Genomic DNA, 20,050 nt, shown 5'->3' with positions numbered 1-20,050 from the left:
AGCCTGAAACTGGAGGCAGGAACAGACCTATAAGAGAAGGTGTGGGAGGATTCTCTGAAACAGCAGGGGAAGCTATTGTGTTAGCCTTGGTAGACCATTATAAATAATTATTTTTTGCTATTGAAGATTTGAATCACTTGGCATAACCATTTTCAATCCCCTTACAGGTTCTTCACAGCCAGATTTCCTCCATCGAGAAGCAGGCCACGACTGCCACCGGCTGCCACCCTTTGCTGATCCGCTGCAAGAACTTCCAGGTCATCCAGCTGATCATCCCTCAGGAGCGAGACTGCCACGATGTTTACATCTCTCTGATACGTCTGGCACGACCAGGTACGGGGAGGAAACACAGGCCAAATGTCAATGCTCATCCAAAAGAGATACTATAATGAAAGAAATGTAGCTGTGACAAGGTCATCTTCGTCCTTTACACTTTAAGAAAAATTAGAGATGTATTATGAGAGTAACAGTCTCTGAGCAGGAGGGAATATTAAAATAATTCTTTATGGTGCAATAAAGAAAACAGAATGAAGAAGGGTTATAGCAAGTAGCTCATTCCATAAAGTATAACATGAAGTTTTGTTTAAAATGATACTCCAGAGGATCTGTGTCCATAGAATATATTATGCTATTTGACATGTAGCTATTGCTTACTGGATGTCTTGTGGAAGTATGAATTTAGGAACATACTGAAGGGTCTCTGAATTTGGAGTGTTCATATTCCTGCTATGGCAAAAAACACCAAGCTCTGTGCTTTACTACTATTTTAACAGTATGCAAAGAACGCATTTACAACCGTCTGTATAAATCCAACAGCACTGGCATTAATTTTTGTCTTGCAAGGACACCAGTTTTATCTACTGGGTAGAAAGGGAAAACTGCATAGTCAGGCAGCACAGCTACTGAGCTTTGTAAAATGCCTTCTATAATTAGGATAACAGTGGTAGTAACATGTACACTGCAGCAGACATAATTTGATATGCTAGGTGATGCAAGGTGAAAGTAATCAAAGAAATTTAGAAACAATGAGACAAGTTCAGCCTTTGGTTCTGCCGATGTAAATCTGGATTAATTCCCTTGGCTGCAGCTGCAAGCATGTGTTCAAGCAGGCTGGAAAAAATGCGATTCTGTAATGYTCCTGCCTTGGAGCGAGGAGGATGTGTGTGTACAGCTGTGCACCTGAAAGCGGCTTTTTGATACAGACTAATGCCAAGGAGAAGAACAGTGACAGACCAAGAATAAAAGTTCAGTGGCAGACAGCAATGCACAAGAACATTTGAATGAAGAAGATGCAATAATTGCACTTTGCATTAGCTCTTTGCATAGTTCAGCTGCACAGTACAGTCCCTTCTCCAGCAAAATATCTAATCTTTGTGTGAGGAATGATAAAATCTTGCTTATCTACAGTTAGAAAGTTCTGACTGCAAGTTGAGCAAAATGTAGGTTGACAGTGCTCTGCTGGGTCTCTTCGTTCGGGGGTAAAGCTGTAATAAAGTTATTGAGCATTACGAGATATCCTTTACTCCCTGAGGAGAAATTTTGACTGATGCAGGCTCTACTTTCCATTCTCTGCCTGTTCTCATTCATTTCACCATAGCTGAACCTCATTGATCCCATATACCTGCTTAATATATTGTATGTTATATGGTGGCCTAGTTACACTGAGGGAGCAAATTTGTATTTGATATTATTCTTGCCAGCTGTTAATAGCATTTGAATAGGTAAAGCTGGCAGCAGAATTTAGCCTTTTTGCGTAGGTAAGTTGTTTTGTGAAACAAACTGACCATAATATTTATTACAGGTCTAACATCAGGACTGCATACATTTATGGCAAAATAACTGTGAAAGATTGTGGCAGAGCCTAGAAGTGCTGGAGAATAGCTGATAACTGAGCTTTAAGGCACTGTCTATTAGCATTTGAACAACTTTGTTACGACCTATAGATACCGTAATGTATAGATACCATACCTGTAATGGTGAATCAGCCTTTAGTCATAACTAACCTGGGTATTTTGGAATAAGTGCATTTTTGAGAGCTTCCCACTACTTCAGTGTGCAGGCCCAGCTGAAGAGAAAACCCAGATGGTTTTGGCAATGAAACATTAAAAATGAGTGCTACCAAAAGCACTTCATTAAAATGAGCTCAGAYTGGATTTACAGATTATGTTCAGACTTTATGTTAGCAGATGAAAAATAAACCAGACTGTCTTCCTAAGCTGTACCATGAGAGAATTTTGAAAGCAGAGAATACAGAAGGAGTTTGAGTTGTCAAACAGTGTGCAAATCATTCCTCTCTTACTCCTTTCCCTTCAGTAATGACTTTGCTGGCCTTCAGTACTTTCTTGACAGACTTAACAAGAAGTTTTCTTTCTTTATGTTCATACTTTATTTTTCATGTTGCATATATGATTCGTTTAACTGACATTAAAAAAGCAAAATATATCTTAAAACACACCTTAAAAAGACACAATCCAAAATAAGAGTAAAGGCTTCCTACAGGAAAAGATGGAAGTCCTATTATTTTTATTATTATTGTAGCTGTTATTGTTTTAGTATGTATAAGTTGCTTACTGTAGTATTCTAAGAGTCTGCTTATTAGGCATATAATATTAGAAAAGAAAGTGAAATATTTAAATCTTATTACAATTGTATTACGAAGCACTTCTATCAGTGGGGATCTATGACGTCAGAAAGGATGCAATTTACAATCTAGATTACTTCATTTATAAAGTTAGAAATCTGTAGGTGAGAAAGTTGTAAGGAATTTCGAGTACCAGGATGAAACATGCCCTTCTGACATAACAGTATCTTAAGTAGCAACAAGAACTGTAATTTCAAGCTATGTGACAGATTGCATTTAATGGCAATGGAGTCTGGCTGCCACTGGCCATCAGGATTGAGACACTCATTAGCATGAATAAAAATATTCCTAAAAGAAGTTAAAAGTCAATTATGAGCTAAGTGGTCCTTGACCAAATGTGACAGGTGGCATAGCTACTTAAACAACTTTATGGTCATGATGAAATGATAGCTGTAACACATGCTATTTTTATGCTACTACAACATATGTATCTAGAATGCCTTTGCTAATAATTCAAAGACAGAATTTTGCAGTCTACAAGACTAAAATGTCATTAAATCTATTGAAAACTTCCCTAAGGACGTTAGGTCTTTTGAGTTAGTCCATCATGGAAGATTGTGCCACATAGTCTGCTGTTCAGATCTTTTGTCTTTGCCACAGGACAGATGTTACATTAATAAATGGATTTGTAAGCTACCTCTGGCCAGCAAATTCATCTGGAAAACAAGTGTGTATACCATCACTGATTTTAGTTTTCTTCAGATGAAAGCTTATTATCACTGACATTGTCTTTGGGCTGAATGAATTTTTATAATGCAGTAGAGAAGAGGTCCGGTGGAACAGCATTTTAATTATATAAATAATAAAGCACATATATTGCAAATATACAAAAAACAAAGCATCACAGTACTTTCAAAGTATGCTTGAAAGTAGTTATAAACCAAGCTACAGGCTTTTGTAGAGCAAAAAGAGAAACTATCTGAAGGATATTAACCAAGGTTTTGGTTTTGGACTGTGATTTCAAGATAAGAAAACTGAGGTGTCTTACTGTTTTGTTTTGTTTTCTTTTCTTTCAGTAAAATATGAAGAGCTGTATTGTTTCTCATTCAATCCAAAATTAGATAAAGAAGAACAAGAACGAGGCTGGAAACTTGTGGACCTCAATGAAGAGTATAACCGGATGGGTATTCCAAACAATTATTGGCAGATTAGTGATGTAAACAGAGACTATGGAGTGAGTTGCTGTGATTTTTCTATTGCAGAGACTGTAAAGTGATTCAGTGTGACTGTGGCCTGCCACAGTGCTTAGACAGAGGATCCCTTTGTGCTCAGTGCTGTACACACCTATGCTGTACACACAGAAATCAGTTCTGTATGGTTGAGGTCCCTAGAATGTTGATTAATTGTGAGAAATAATAACCAAAATATTTTCTGAAGGGAGTTTGTTCACATGCTTCATTGGTTCTGTTGCTGGAACACGTCCATGTCAAGGAACACCAGTGAAGTTCTCAGAGGAGACCAAATATACTGTCAGGGTTTGTTTTCATTTTGTTAAAACCAGCAGAAAAAAATGTTTGACCTCTGCTATGATAAAGGGTAGGAAAAATGACATCATGAATAGAATCAAGTTTACCACAACAGCGTCTTTAACCACAAGGCCTGCCTTTTCTTTCTCCTTCATTACATATCTTCAGCTTGCTCAGAATCTGATTTCTTCCTCTGAATCCTAATTCCTTCATTCAGCTCATAAAGTGCCAGGGAGATACTGGACACAGCCAGGATGCCCCTGACAGCATCAGAAGGAAATTTGACAGGGATCACACTTGTGTTCCCATGTGTCTCCAGAAAAACTTCCAGGCAGTTTTGGCTGCCTTGTTAGGTTCCTTTGGGAACTGGTAGGCATTACTTTCAGTATCCTCATTTCATATTGATAAATTTCTTTACTTCAAGTCCCTATTTTTTTCCATAATTTGCCCCATATTCTCTGGAAAAGTTGGTTCTGCAGTTCCCTCTCATTATAATGGAGATGTCAGGGAACCTCACCCATTCCCATCCTTCCAAATTCTGCTATTAAGGAAGCAGCTGTCATAAATACAACCCTGTTTTAAAACATAATCCTGACTCTGGTTTACTACGTGCATGTTCTCAATGAGGCACTCAGTGTTATTTAACATGTGGAAATATAGCCCTTCAATCCTTCTGCTTCAGTTTTGTCATCTAAGTTAGAATGAATACTTCCCCACTTCAGGAGACTGTTTTGAAAAACATAGGTGCGGTTTATACAATAATTATGGAACATTCCCTGAGATTAGAATTTTTGGGTATTTTGTTTTTGCAGTGGAGATGGCTAATATTAGTTGCATTTTGTAGACCAGGTAAGCAAAGTTTCCTTTTACAGGTCTGTGACTCCTATCCTACGGAAGTGTATGTACCAAAATCTGCAACCGCACACATCATAGTGGGGAGCTCTAAATTTCGGAGCCGAAGGCGTTTCCCAGCTCTTTCTTACTACTGCAAGGATAACAATGTAAGTGTGAATTTGTAGCTTTGGAGCGTTTGCTTATTTTGGTCTAGCTTTCATAATTCTTCTAGTGAGTTTTTACTAAAAATCAGTGCTTAGGTAAGATTTTTTTAAAAGATGTTTAGTGCGGTTTGAACATATTGTCAGTGGGCATGTACTGGAATTACAGTTGGTTCATTAATGGATATTGAATGCAGTCCTTTAAACCCAGCTTCATTTAGCTAACACAAAATATGTTATCCCTGCAGCACAAGAAGGTGGAGCGGTACAAGAGGCCAGAGAGACCTGAGGAGACTAAATGAGATGTAGAGAGATGCAGGGCAGTAGCAGGCAGCCTGGCAGGTGTCCAGGAGGGGATGAGTGCCACCTTCTCCTCCCTGTTGCCACATGCTCTCAGCGCTGACAGCAACTGCCTTGCTCGTTTGTAACCGCTGGGGGAAAAAAAAACCCTGTACCTAGACTATTTGTACTTCTGTTTCTGGCAGCTGAGGTAAAGGAATCCCTTGGATGGAGGGACCTCGTGCACACTGCGTGTGTTTTCACATTTGTGTCCCGGACCTCTAGGGACTAGCTTAGCACAGCTCTCAGTGCCAGTTACGATGATGTCCCGTCTGTATTCTCAAAGGATCTGTGTGTGTAATATCTCCTCCTGTTTCAGTCTCAGACTGGCAACTGCATGGCGAGGTTTTTCCTAGCAGTGCTGGGAAATAGCCAAGATTTCCCAAGGGACAGAGCTGCTGTGGGATTACAGGGCATCTTTTGAGTTTGCCATACAGGGTGGGAATGATTTCCACTAGGTGTCACAAGCAGGAAGCATAAACTACAATCTCCAAAGAAATCTTTTCTTTCAGTGGCCCCTATCCTAGGCTTAAGCTTCAAAAGGAAGGAATGAAACAGTACCTTGACTCCTTTACCCCTTATTGCAGCAGAATTCTGCTTCAGTAAAGATCTGTGGATTTCATTACAAAACAGAAGGATATGAAGACTTAAACAGTAAATACCATCTTTGCATAAACTGCCAAAATTTTCAACACTGAGTACTTCTCATAGTCATCTTAAGTCCAAATACAGGTATTTAGCATTCAAAACACTTTGACATTTTCAAATCTCAACAAAAGAAAAGGTCTCAGGGATCAGCTAAGTACCAATATATAGTGGTTCAGTTTGGATGAGCTTCATGATTTCAGCCTAGATGTTTTCCATATTGTGGCTGGAATTCAGGTTAAGGTTAGGGTTCATGTTCAGACCACCGGGGGCTGAAGTAATGTGTTCACTTGTGTATCCTGTGAGGCTTAAAGGGCTAGGAAGAGGTTTGAAAACATTGGAAGAAATGCCTCTTTGTTAGTTGAGAGGTTGGCATGAGCTGCCAGGTAACAGACTAATGGCTAGGAGTGGAGTAAGAATTTGGATCGGAAGGCATCGAACAACCATGGTGACAGCAGGATGGGAAGGGGTCTGTTGCTGGCAGTGGGGACTGGTGCTACTCATCAAGTCTTTCACCATTCCTGCCCAGAATTTGCCTCTTTGATCCTTACAAATTCAATGATGTTGTGACATCTTACTCCGGGTCTTTCAGGGTCTCTGTGGATATACCAAGATCATACTCTGGAACCATCTGTTCAGCCTGTGCAATAGCAAAACCTACCCTGACATCTAGTCTTGCTCTTGAACATACCCAGGGGTTCCTATAGACGCATGTACTCACCTAAGCAATTGGCCAGGGCCAGCAGAAGGATCTCTTCCATGGAGATCGTTGGTTTTGATTCCTGCTTGTGACATCTAGTGGGTCAGCAGGTCAGCTTTGCAGTGCCGGCAGTGTAGCTATTTCATAGCCTGGGGCTAAACATGATCTTAACCCTAAGCTTAACGTTGACAGACAAGCCATTCTCTTATACTGGCGCCAGCACATATCTTAGCCTTTTGGGCCTTCAGGATGATACGATCAAGAGCTCCAGCCCCTGCTTTCCTAAAGCCTAACCTTAATCCACAACGCTAACTTTAGCCTTAACTTTAGCCCTACGATCCATATCTACCTCAGATATGGTACATCATAGGTGAGAGAGAAATGTCTTTCCTCTATTAAAATGACAAGTTGTTGACGTAGTCATATACACCCTTTTTGCTTCATGCAAAGTAGCTATAAGCATATATCGAATCACTGAAGTGTGCACTGATCAGCAGGCAAAACTGTAGATAAAAATCTATTGGCAAAATCTATTAAGGTCTAAACAGGCTCTGACACAATTCATGGTCTCTGTATTAAAGATCCAAATTTTACTAACTACTGATATTTCAAAGACTTGGCTGAAAATGAGCATGTTCCTTCTCACAGTTATAAATAATCTACAGGGCAGTCTGCTTAGGTCATGGCCTTCAGCAGACAGATTCTCTTCATGCACATGGTCAGTGCTTAGATAGGTCTGAAAAAAGCACATGTATTAGCCCCCTGCCCTCTACAAATCTTTCCATTCCCTGCCAAGCAATGATTGGGAAATAAATCCTCCCTGCTCCCTGTTTCACAGTCTGCTCCTTCTTTCCCAGTTTGTGCTGGGGGTCTGATCCTGATGGGTTTCAGGAGAAACTCTCTTGCCTTCGGCAGTAGCACTGATTGTACTCCAGGAGACAGGCTGCCTGACCCACTTCCCAAGCAGTAAGGTCTTCTCCAGAGGCAGTGCTAAAAATACACCACAATCAGTGATCTGGCTGCATTTTTGTTTCTTGTACTCATGGTGACTCAGGCTCCTTAGTAAAACCCATAGTGGTGCAAGCTGGGTGTAACTCCACAGCACTGTCATCAAGTGTGACGCTGAGGCGTGGACGACYGTGCGAAAGGCTCCATGTTGTATCATATGTTCATATGCTGCATCAGTGTCCTTGTGWCTGCAGTTTTGTTCTCTTTACACTCTCTAGATACTACCTTTCAGGAGTTATTTCATGTTAGGGAAATATACTATTTTAAAATAGCTCTGTAGACTGGATTCAAGACTAGACCTGGGCCAATGGGGTTTTATTGTTTTAATATTTTCTTGCCTTTGTAAAAATGGTTATTGTTTATTAGTATGTAGTGAATTTTTATCACTTTGCTCTTCCCATGTAACTGTACACCTATGGTGAACAACTCATGATCTGGTTTTTTAAATGCTTCGGGATGGTAAGTCATTTTTGCTTAGTAATTATGTTGATTTTTTGTTTGTCTGTTTTTCTGCAGGCCTCCATATGTAGGAGCAGCCAACCTTTATCTGGCTTCAGTGCTCGATGCCTTGAAGATGAACTGATGCTCCAGGCCATTAGAAAAACAAATCCAGAAAGTGATTTCTTATATGTTGTTGACACTCGGCCCAAAGTGAGTATATTAAATTTCTTGCACATACTCAGCAAGACTGAACCCAGGCTGAATTCACCAGGGAAGATTCACAACCCAGATGACAGTGACCATAATTCTGGTCTCTGCTGCATCTGTGTAAATCCACATGTAAATCTGGATTTATCAGAGGAATCTTAACTAGGAATCTTGCCCATGTTTCATCTCTTAAAGATTTTTTTTCTTTACATTGAGCCTTTCTCTTTTTTGTTCTTAACAGATGTTGATACAGAAAAATAAATAATAACTTAGAGTAGTAACTGTTAGGTTATGTGATAGAAGGCTGGTCTCCACACACACAAAAGAGCCAACAGTAACTACATTACTGATGAGGCTAGTGAAAAAACAATTCCCATTATCAACCGTATTTTCAGTTGTTTGTAATTCTGCAAACCTCTACCTTCTTGTTCTAAAATTTTCGAAGTAAGATCTATCCTGCAGGTGGGAAAATTTTAACAACATGAATGTGAGGCTAAGGAAAATACATTTACTCAGGTTACAAAAATTCAGGAGAACTTTCCTTTGACTATCTCTAGCACTGTTGTGTTTTAGAGGCAGAATCTGAAACACAGTAAATAGTGATTGCAGATGCCATTTTTCCACAATTGACTAAAATCTTTGGCCAACATAAAAGCTTTAGAAAAATTATGGTGTGAAGGTACTCAACAAAGATGTAGAAGAGGTTTGAAGCTAATAAAGATTGTGTTCAAATTTGTCATGCAAGCAAATTTAGGCCAAGGTGACAAGGAGTGGGCTTACAGTTTCAGTGCCTGGAAGCAAGAGTAGGGATATGCTCTGTCTTACGCTATCAGTAATGTCCCTTCTGAAGGTAATGCAGCAGGTGAAGGAAATGAAACCTAAAGGGTAGAATCTCCACAAAATCCCTGGTGCAGATCTCTGATGAGCTGCAGGGGAGAAAGGGAAAACTGATTGTGAAGAAGTGAAGAGAAAGAACAAGAAAGCTGTTTTGACATCCTGCGATGGGCGCAGAGCTGTGGGAGAGAGAGGCTGGAGGGGCAAGCGGACTAAAACTGCGCACCATGAGGAAGGAAGTGAAGAAGGACAAATCGGACAGAGATTTGGGGTGGAGGTAGGAGACTGCTGAGGCAAACAGCCAGCAAAGAGGAACCCATCTGGTTGGCTGTTGATTGACTGAAGACCTGGGGGCTGGCGGGAAAATAGTGAGTGCTTGCAGCTGCTGTAGGAATCAGCAGTCAGAAGATTAGGGCTGTGGGATACCTCATTGCACTTTTTAATTTGGTGAATAGTTTGACCTTCATTTCCCTCCTTCCTGTTGGGGAAATAAGGATGGTGCTACTTTACTCATAGTTCTGAAGAAAGTTAATATGTGGGGACCATTATAATAGTGATGAGCACTAGGGAAGGACTGGTGTGACTGTGTTCACAGCAGGCTGTGGATAGTAAGTACTGATGGGACTGCCCAAATAATGCTTGTTTAACAGTTTTTGGTATATGATAATAGTTACAGTGTAACATTCCTTGGCTGATGATATTGGTACCCCCCTCTCTAATTAAGGAAGATTCTCAATGGGGGGATTTATCACTAAAGACTTGCTGATTTGGCTGCTAATGATGTTTTGCAAGATAACAAAAGGGAGCTCTGATCCTGTAAGAATAATATGACTTTGCTGAAACATCTCATGTGTGGAGTGAAAAAAGCCAGTAGTTTAAATGGAGAGAGTGAATCAGCGCAGTCAGTCCTGAATGACTGCGTGTTTCCAGCAATGCTGGCTCCTTCAGGAGCTGCTCAGGAGATAAAGACTTGTTGTTTTCATTGAACTTCTCTGGAAGCAAAGTTTTGCTGTGAAGAAATCTGTATACCCAGATTCCTAGTTATTTGTGCCTGCACTAAGGGAATGGATCAATTTACTAAAGCTTCTGTGATTCCAGGTGCTGAATACAGTCTCATTGCTATTCTGCAGTTCCTAAAGCACATACAAATCCAGAGCATGTAGGAACTGATATGTTTTAGTGCAAGCTGTTCCTGGCATTCCTCAGGAGGCCTTTAACAAATGCAAAAGTACGGTATCAAGCTGGTGCAAGGTTTTTTGTTGCTCTTGGAAGTTAAAACCTACCTGCCTCTTTTCTCATCAGAACTGGTTCCTTGCAAAAACTCTGAATATTGATAGCCCCTTGAATTCTACGTTCCCAAGTGCTTTTTGTATGCTATCCATCTTGTGCTTGACAATCTTCAATACAAAGGACTTGGCTGAGGAGCTAAGCTTTGTTTCCACTTCATTTAAATATACCAGGATGAGCATATGCAGAGCTTTTACTTTGGTGACCGTCTTTCTCCATTTTCTCCTTACTCTATGTGTTTACAGAAGAAACTAATGTAAACTTACTTGCTGCATGTGAATAAAACAAATTATTTCTATAACTCTACAAAAAGAAACTACTAAGTTATCCACCTCACTAAAGAAGGTCCCATGAAAAGTCTGGTGAGGTTTGTTCTCTTAGAGATTGTACTTTCATCTCCACTGAGATTAAGCTAGGGCAGGCACAATTTTGAGAGATTTAGGACAACTACTTTAAGAACAACAGATGGAATTTGATAGGTGATGTGGAAAACTTGTTAGTAAATATTGTGGCAGCTGCAAAGTTTGGCAATTGACGATATTTAAAATAAATGAGTGTCAGAAAGCCTTGTAAATTTAGCCTATTATTTATTTACTTTTAAAGAGAGCTACTTCAGATTGGCCTTTAGTAAAGAAGGATTTCTATGATAAAATTGCTGTATTACAGAGGAAGTTTATAGCATTTACAGTATTGATGTTAGGTCAGTTAAGGGCTAGATTCTTTTCATTTAGGGTTTCAGGATTTGGTGGTAACTTAGAAATATGCATACAGATTTCCCCTCCCCCCCCAAAGCTATATGTTATTACAGAGAGAGTGCTTCATTTTGTTTATATTAGAACACTGACATCTACTTCAAAAGAGAAAGAGTAGAATTCAACAGATAATTTATATCCTTCTAGCAAGTCATACTGAGGACTCTGTCCTTAAAGGACATGCTGTTCACAGGCTATATCATTTTTTATTGTTCATTGATAGTCAAAGATTAGCAGACAGCTGGTTGATTGGAAAATTTTCTGCCTGTACTTTTTCCTTAATTGCATACTGCAAGTTAGCAGTTCTACACAGGCTTTGAGTAAATTAAAAAAGTATGGTCCCTTCTGTTGTACAATGAAGTTCATGCAACGTTGCCATTAGTAATGATGGTCCACAACTGCAACTAGGTATTCCTATTGCTAAGTTGGACTCATCGCAATGGACGTTTTAGAAATAACAACACTGTGAAGATGAAAAAAGACTATTTCACGTTTCCAAATTGGGCAGAAAATATGAATTAAAAGCAGTCTCATTCGTCTGTTTCTTTATGTATCTAAAAGGAAATTATAATGGTGTAAAAAGTTTATAGTTTTCATCTTTTTCCTTTTAAAGTTAAGAGCTCAAACTTGATCCACGTCAACCTATTTTGACTTATGATATAAAAAAGCCAGACTCCTTGTACATCTTAGTTGGAGATGTGTTGGCAGCAGAAAATCCTGCTTAATTGTCCACTTTCAGTTCCAAATTAAAATTGAATAGTGAGGATATGTGTGCTTGGGGTGGAGACAGCAAGAGCCTGTATACACCATGATACCATTACTTGAGTACGGAAGTATATTATTGTGGATTTCAGAAGTGATCACTGAAGAAGCAAATCAGCAGTACTTCCTGCAAGTTTAGGAAATAAACTGGAAATGGTATTACCTCCCTAGTCTCTTATCCCCTAGACAAAATATAAGAGAGAGCTCATTTTGATTTTTCATGAAAGTTGGTTCTCATTGCATGCAGACCAGTCTTTTTTTGTCAGATGGATCCCTCATATGGTTGCACCAAAAGCTGTTAGTGCACTTCAGTCCTGATATGCAATATCCATTGCTATTTTAATCTTAGATCTTTCCTGAGCAGAGGCTATTAGCTGTGCCTAGAGGCATGGAAGTTTTGTAAAGCAGACTTTTCTGTTACATCTGGAGCCGTGATATTTATTTTGAAGTTCAAAGGCTTTCCAGCCTTATAGAGTGTATTTCATATAAAGCAGCAACTTCATTCAAAAAGACAATTCTACCGGACAGTGAGATTCTGCTTTAGAAAATCAAAAAAATAGATAGGATAATAAAGGAAAAGTACTTAATTGATTTATATCAGCTTTAGTTTTCAGTCTGGAGATCAGAATCTGGCATAACATGCTTGGCAGTTCATTCGCTTTTCTTCCCAGAATCTCAGAAGGGAGAAATAAACATAAAAATCCCTTAATTTTACACTCAGGAGAACTGAGGTAAAGAAGCATTTAGGGACTTTCCCAGGATGGGAAGCATGTAACAGACTCAAAGACAAAGTCCCAGCTTCCAGCTCAGTGTATTTTTTTGCTGAAGCACAGCAAAATATTTCATAGGGCTGCACTGCAGATGAAAATATTTGTGGTCATTTTGTCAGTTCAGATCTTTTGTGGTCTCATGCAAGTGGAGCCAAGCTACTGCAGAACTAGGGAGAAACCGCTGTGACATTGTTCCAAGCTTCAAAGAAGTGTGCTATATCAACTTTTTGATAATTTTAGGAGCAAAACACATAATTTGGGGAAGGATGTACAATGTACATTATACTACAGAAACAGTGGCATGGCAGATAAGACACTGCCATCTTCTGGATGTGTTCTGCTAGTAAATATAATGCTGATTGAAAATAAAATCAGATTAGCCTTTTAATAACAAATAACCTTTATGTTCTTGCAGCAGAGCCTAGAGGAAGATCCCTACATACACTGTGTTGTGTCCATCTTCACTGATGAAGTTAGCTCTCAAAGCGGGTGAACAGAGATCAGAGCCTTAGCAACCCAGCATGCTGCAACRAACTGCAAACACAGCCCCAATTCCTGCCTAACTAGTTTTGTTGACACTGTGATAAATGCTTCCTATTTATGCTTGATTTAAATCACTCTGCTTTATTGCTGTAGACCTTTAGCTGAGCTTTATTTTGAAAAGAATCTGTTCACTGTTATTTTTCATCTAGTTTTTCTAATTTTTCAGCTCAATGCGATGGCAAACAGAGCAGCAGGAAAGGGATATGAAAATGAAGACAACTATTCTAACATCAAGTTTCAGTTCATAGGCATTGAGAACATCCATGTCATGAGAAGCAGTCTGCAAAAAATGCTTGAAGGTAATACTTTTTACTGAAAAACAGAGAAAAGACTTGATTCTTGTGTCATACAAATCAAAGTAACTTCTCTGAAATCAGCAGTAGTGAAAATTGGTATGAAAATAGAACTTGTATCTCCCTGCTGGCTAATGGAACTTGTGCAATGGACCATCATTGCAAAACATGATGTTTTCCTGATTGCACAAACACCTTGTTTCATGAGTGAAATCCAGATACCATTTACTTTAATGGCAGACATCTTAAGACTTCTCTACACCTTACTGTTACTTTTTTTCCCTCCTTCTTCTTTTGTGGCTTACAGTTTGATGGTATCATGAAAAAAATGACTTATGACTTATATCTGACTTGAATACTAGTGGAAAATACAAGATTTTTTTTTAAGCTCTAAAAACATATATATATATWTTTTTTTCTATTTGGTCAATAAAGAAGTCATGCATTTTAGACTCTAAATTTTAATAGAAACCTGTTTATGCTCTGTATAGAGCATGTCATATCAAGTGTATTTGCAAAATTCACAGTCAATGGGTGTAACCATTCAGAAACTTCATAGTTCCTGGACATAAATAGTGATTATTTTATAAATATTGAGCAGTGTATAAACTAGTGCATCCAGACTGCCACTTAATATTTGGATTACATTACTGTTTAGAGGCCTTCTGGGAAAAGGATAATAAAAAATCCTTGACCCCAAATTTGTTGATTTTTAACAAGCAAATAGTAAAAAGTGCTCCCTCTGCTCCCCACAGTCCCAGTGTTTACTTCATGTGTATCATCAGCAGAAGACAAAAAAAAAAAGTCTTTCACCTCCTGGATCAGCTTGATCTAGCTATTCTTGCTTGGATGGTCTGGCCACACTCTTTTAGTCTTCATCCATCTCACATTATCTGTATGCAAATGTGAGTTTTAGATCAAAGAGGGGCTTACCTCTCACTGGAGAGTTGTGCTCAGTTTTCAGATAAGAGCAATTTATGAAAACCAGAAGTAAATCATGACACAGGTAAACCATTGCTCCTCCTGCCCTGCAAAGATGAACCATCAGGAGAGGAGGCCTTTCGGCACTGCCTGCTCCCGCAGGGAGTGCTGCCAGTATCACTGTCTTTCTGTGAGGTCCAGCATCTCTGCTGAGATACTTCCCGGGGGGATAGCCAAGGGGGAGACAGGCACAGGAACATACCTTCTCCTGTCATCCTTGGCCACAGACATTTCCAAGGTTGTCTGGGAGGCTTTTGTGGTCCCTGGTCAGCAAACATGCTCGAGTGGAGGAGAAGGGCTCTAGGGCACTGCTCTATTCATTACAAATGAACGTGCACATAACCCTACCTGGCACTTCAGGTTAACTCAACATCTTCAAGGCAATTTGTCTTATTTTTAGTATGCTACTCTTTTCATGGCGTATTCTTGTTTAGCTCCTTGATCTAAGGGATCTCAGGCTGGAAAATAAGAAGATTTTTAGTTAACTGCAAAGTCTTGTTTGGCCAGAAGAGAAGCCAGGTGAATAAACCTGTCCTTTTATTTATTTAGTTCGAGTCCATCAAAGTTAAGATAGTAAACAACCAGCCTGGCTGTATGGGACAGTGCTGTGGACTGTTTTAGAGCCAAAAGTTCATCAGACAGGCCCATGACCCAAACTGATATGTAACGAAATACTTTCTAATACCTTTAACACTTCATGCTGCTTGAGAACACAACATCTTAGCATCTATTTTTAAATGAACCACAGGTTGAAAAAGCCTGTTTTTTTTTTTTTCATAGATTTTATATTTACGATGTTGAAATCGCATATTTAGAAACCTGACTGATAAGATTAGCATCAGAGAAGTGAAGTCTGTGATTTCAAATATCGAATTGCATCTTATGTATTCCAGTTTATGAGCAGGGTTTTCCTCATGTAAGATATTGCACAGTTTTTCTGTTTTCCCATTTATAGTAGTGTCCCTTTATCTGCTTCTTTTGTGGCCTTTACAATTATGTATTACCTGACCTGTGCATACAGAGGGTACCTGAATCAAAAGGTCTGCAGAAGACACTAATAACACACATTTAATATGCCTTTAAGTTTTCATCAAGGGCTATTTAAATATATCTAGATGAATCTCTAACATAAAACATTACATTACAAACATTATAAAACATGTCTGCTGATCATGATATGTTGTGAGGTGTTACAGGGCACACAATCTTTAAAGAGATAAAGGGGGCTGATTATAAGTGATTTGAGTTTAATGTGTGCTGTATTGTTGCTTTGAAACATACAGCATGGAAAAGAAGATATAAGGCCATAATAGGCCTGACTTGTGACAGGAATACAGCAAAGGTAATTTTATGCAATTTTTAGAATTAAGATGATGTGCAGGTCAGATGATTTTTTTTTTCCCTATGGAAAACTGCAGCTTATTTTCAGTATACAATCTTAAATAACTTTCAACACTAAGGAAAGTTGAACAAAAATTGAGGATACAGTTTTCCACTGGAAAATGCACTCTTGTTAGGAATGCATTGATTTCAGTTAAATTTCTTCAGGAAAAAGTTGAAGTAATTAAATTATAGTTGTAATAATGTCAAGAATTTATTTATTAAAAGAATCTCTGTTTTCAGCCTCATAATTTTACTAATTTTGATAATTTTATTTATACTAACTTTAACATGTATTTACTTGTTTAATATGTTGATTTTTTTTTTAGCAAACTCTAGTGTTATAAAATGACTAAATCTGTAGGATGATGGATAGTATTTTGTTCAGAATTTGTGTTCTCCAAAAAATGTTGATATTTCACTTTACTCTGGAACAAAAATATGTATCAAAGTGCTGGAATTTCCTTCTGGAAAGAAATTGTTTGACAGTTGTCCCTGCTGCCTCATATTGCTCTTAGTAGAATATTGAATTGTTTAAAAAAAAAAAAAGGGGGAAAGAAAAGGTGGATATGATGATACTTGTCATAATTTTGATCTTGTGCACAAGGTCCTCAAAATAATATTTAATCTGAGAGGGAAATTTTGGACAATGACTTTTCTCAGTCCAGATGCAAGATGCAGGTGCTGAGTGACCCTGTTGTTCTGGCATTTGCGTTGGGGTGAGCTCTGTCTTATTTCCGGGGCAGCCCAGCCCAGACCCTGTCTGCTGTGCATTGAGACGATGACCCCGCGTGCTCTCTGTCTGTATTTAACAGCAAGTAAGAGCTTCTCCTCCCCTCGCACGGGGAGCGTTAGCTGCTGATGTAAGAGCAGCCCTCTGATCCTTGGACTTCAGTGCTAGACCAGGCAGAAGGAGAGCTGCAGGCCTGGCCCACAGGTGTGATGTCCTCCTCTTCCTGCAGCCATGCTGCCAGTGGTGGGAATCGATCCCGCCGGTGCATCAAGTCCCCTCCTGGCACTTCGGCTGCAGGAAGAGAAAGTTGCCAGCAAGAGCTCTGTTTCCTCCTCCCCTGCTGGGGAAGCACTGCTGTATTTCTGCGAGCTCTGCCCAGGGACTCCTTGGTTTTCCTGTGCTCTTTGCCCCCAGAACAGGTGCGGGAGGTGATACTTTTCCAAGATTTTGGTACCTTTTATGCTGAAATGGAAAGGTGTTTCCCTGAGGACCTGAATTCAGAACTAAACTCAGCATTAAGGTCCCCATTGGTAGCCAAAATCCTTTGAAATGTATGGTGTATGCCTTTAATTTAGGACGGTCTGAACTTTGCTCAGTGCAGTGGTAGGTAAATATTGATTCTAATTTGGTAGTGGGAATGAGCAAAGCACTATTTCAGCTTTACCTTGGACTTTTGTAAACAGAGACAGCAGCTTCAGCTGAATTCAGCTACTAATTGGTCATGCTGCCATCTGCACAGGCACATTAATCACGTGAAAGGCTGTTTGCTTTCACTGCTGCTATCTATGCATTTTTAAAAATATCTTTCAAAAAATGTTCTAAAGTAAACATCTGGAAGAGGCCTTATGTACCAAGATTGCAAGATTTTATATGGACGCATTAGGCTGTTTTGCCTCTGAATTAAAAGGAGTCAAGACAGTTAGATACATTCAGATGTGGTATAAACTCTGAATTTGGCTTGCAAAAGTAAATTCTGGTCACATCGGAGGAAATGGAAGTTTTGCCCCTGGTCATAATGGATCAAAAATTTAATTCAGTCTTTTAAAAGATTTCCAGAGGATAAGAGTCCTAGTGAGACATTAACTCACAAATACACTGATTCAGTAAAAAAGATGAAATTTTTCATTGTATTCCTTGAATGAGCTTAGTATGAGATTAGTATCTTTAAGACAAGTGTCATTCCACATAGATCAAAAGAAATGCATGATCTATTTCTGTGGTGAATTTAGTATGTCACTCTTGAAAATGCTAACACCAAATATTACTGGGTATTTATTTTTTTTCTGCTAGAATGAGATCATCTGAATCAGATTTTGATTGCCTTTTTTTCTTTTGATGTCACAAACGCTGGAATACTAAAGGAGAAATAGGCACTCAGTGTTGTAAAAACTGGGAGAATTTTTTTTTAACATGGTATAAAGTAAGTTTTCAACAAAATATTTTCTTGATGCAGTATGACTTTTCCTTACCATCCCAGTGTTTTCTGACTGTGTATGAAGTTTTTATGAATGTTTCAATCAGGGAGGGAGAACTGTTGAGAGGAATGCTTTACCTGAAGTACCATTATCTGTGGTAATGCTAAGGCTGGACTTGGTGGTCTGGCTCTTACAATGCTTACCAGATTCAGCTTCTTCAACAAATCTGTTAGCACACAGGAGGCTGAGGCATGATTTAGGTGCTTGTCTGCCTGCCCACCTGCAGAAATGTGTATTCTCTTTGATTCCAAGTCCTAATTATTAAATAGAAAATCCCCTTTCTCAAGGCTTTGAAAACTTGGCTCCCTACACAATTATGGAAAACCTGTGCTGCACAGAAGAAAGTACTGGTAAACTGTTTGCAACAGGCTTTGTAACAAGGTTTTCTTTTTAAATGAAATTTCCATACTGGGTGAAGTTGACTCAGCCCTGTTTCCAAAATGTGCATTTCTTTGAGTGTTAGAGTTATATTGTCAAGTAGCCATTCTTTTGAAAAGATGGGTGCTCTACACAGAAGAACTCTGAACAGATAACTCTTAGGCTGAACAGTCAGGGAAAGCTTCAGAAGTTTAAATTACTGTGCATTTAAGATGTATCTTATTTTGCAGTTTGTGAACTGAAGTCGCCTTCTATGAGTGACTTTCTGTGGGGCCTAGAAAATTCTGGCTGGCTGAAGCATATCAAAGCCATTATGGATGCTGGCATTTTTATTGCAAAGGTAAAGTATATAAAATGAAAAACAAAAACTTGGACTAACCAGATACAGAAAGTGAGAACCAAATTCTCTGCTTGTGGGTAATCTTGGTTATCTTCAATGAAGTTGGATCAGAAAAAAATTATGTCTTGTAATGCGTAATATAAGAGGACTTTGGTGTTACCATGTGGATGTTTTGCTAATAAGTTAAAAAAATTGTGTTCTTTTGCACTGAGGACCTTAAATTTACTAAAGCTATCCTGTATCTTGTTATGCCTTGTATTTGAAGTTCCTACTTTACTCCCCAGCAGGGATTATCAGTGTTTCTGTCCCTATTTCCCTCACCTGCCCTGTTGTTTGGCCATTCCCTTTGTTGAAGGTTACTGTTCTGAAACTACTTCTTCACATGATAATTCTAATGCAGGAATACTAGCTATTGTATTATCCCCTGGGTTATTTAGTGACTCAGCTAAATTCACTTCCTAAACCAGCTCCTGTGTATTACCAAGGCCAAAATCTAGAGTAGCTTCTGTTGTTACATACTTGATAAATGTTTCAGAAAACAGTTGGCTCTGATATGAAATTCTCTCTCCTAATCCCATCCAAAATAATGCAGATATTTATCATCTGCTAATGGTGATTTTAATTTTAGTAGCCCCTTCCTTTAACCTGTGCTCTGTCTTTTAGTCATTCAGTTCATATTTTTAAGATTATTATTACAACTTCTAGGCTATTTTATTCACATGACCTGCTATACATGAATATAAGGATAATACTGAGAAGGGAAATTCATGAAATAACTGTGCTTGTGTCACTTTCTTGCTTTGCTTCTTCCTGCTCAGCAGGCAACTGCCATTTCTTATCTGAACACCCACTGCAGGCTAAATACATGTTAATATTTCTCCTAGGTTTCATTAGCTTACAGAAATCAAATCATTTAACCCTAGCTCTTGCCAACTCTCCCCCAGTAGCTAGTCTTAAAATAATGTCCAAAAACATTTATTCCTTTTGTCCATATGCTTGCATGCTTCCTCAGACATTCATTTTGACCCGTTTTTATTTGTACAGTTCCCAGTTCTCAGCTATTGGTCTTCTGCCCACAAG

The 20,050-nt window shown here is 38.9% G+C and overlaps 1 protein-coding gene across 1 annotated transcript in view; it reads left to right on the top strand.

The window, feature by feature from the left end:
- The window catches only part of MTMR7 (myotubularin related protein 7), a 37,864-nt gene that overhangs the window by 8,589 nt on the left and 9,225 nt on the right, over positions 1–20,050 (top strand). The window contains 6 exon segments of the mRNA XM_026078170.1: positions 168–333; positions 3,658–3,815; positions 4,980–5,108; positions 8,311–8,445; positions 13,557–13,689; positions 18,861–18,970. Of these exon segments, the coding sequence (XP_025933955.1) occupies positions 168–333; positions 3,658–3,815; positions 4,980–5,108; positions 8,311–8,445; positions 13,557–13,689; positions 18,861–18,970 (831 nt within the window).

The sequence above is a fragment of the Apteryx rowi genome, unplaced genomic scaffold, assembly GCF_003343035.1.
Source record: "Apteryx rowi isolate R43461 unplaced genomic scaffold, aptRow1 scaffold_472, whole genome shotgun sequence".
Classification (NCBI taxonomy): domain Eukaryota; kingdom Metazoa; phylum Chordata; class Aves; order Apterygiformes; family Apterygidae; genus Apteryx; species Apteryx rowi.
This window is presented reverse-complemented; position numbering and strand designations above follow the sequence as displayed.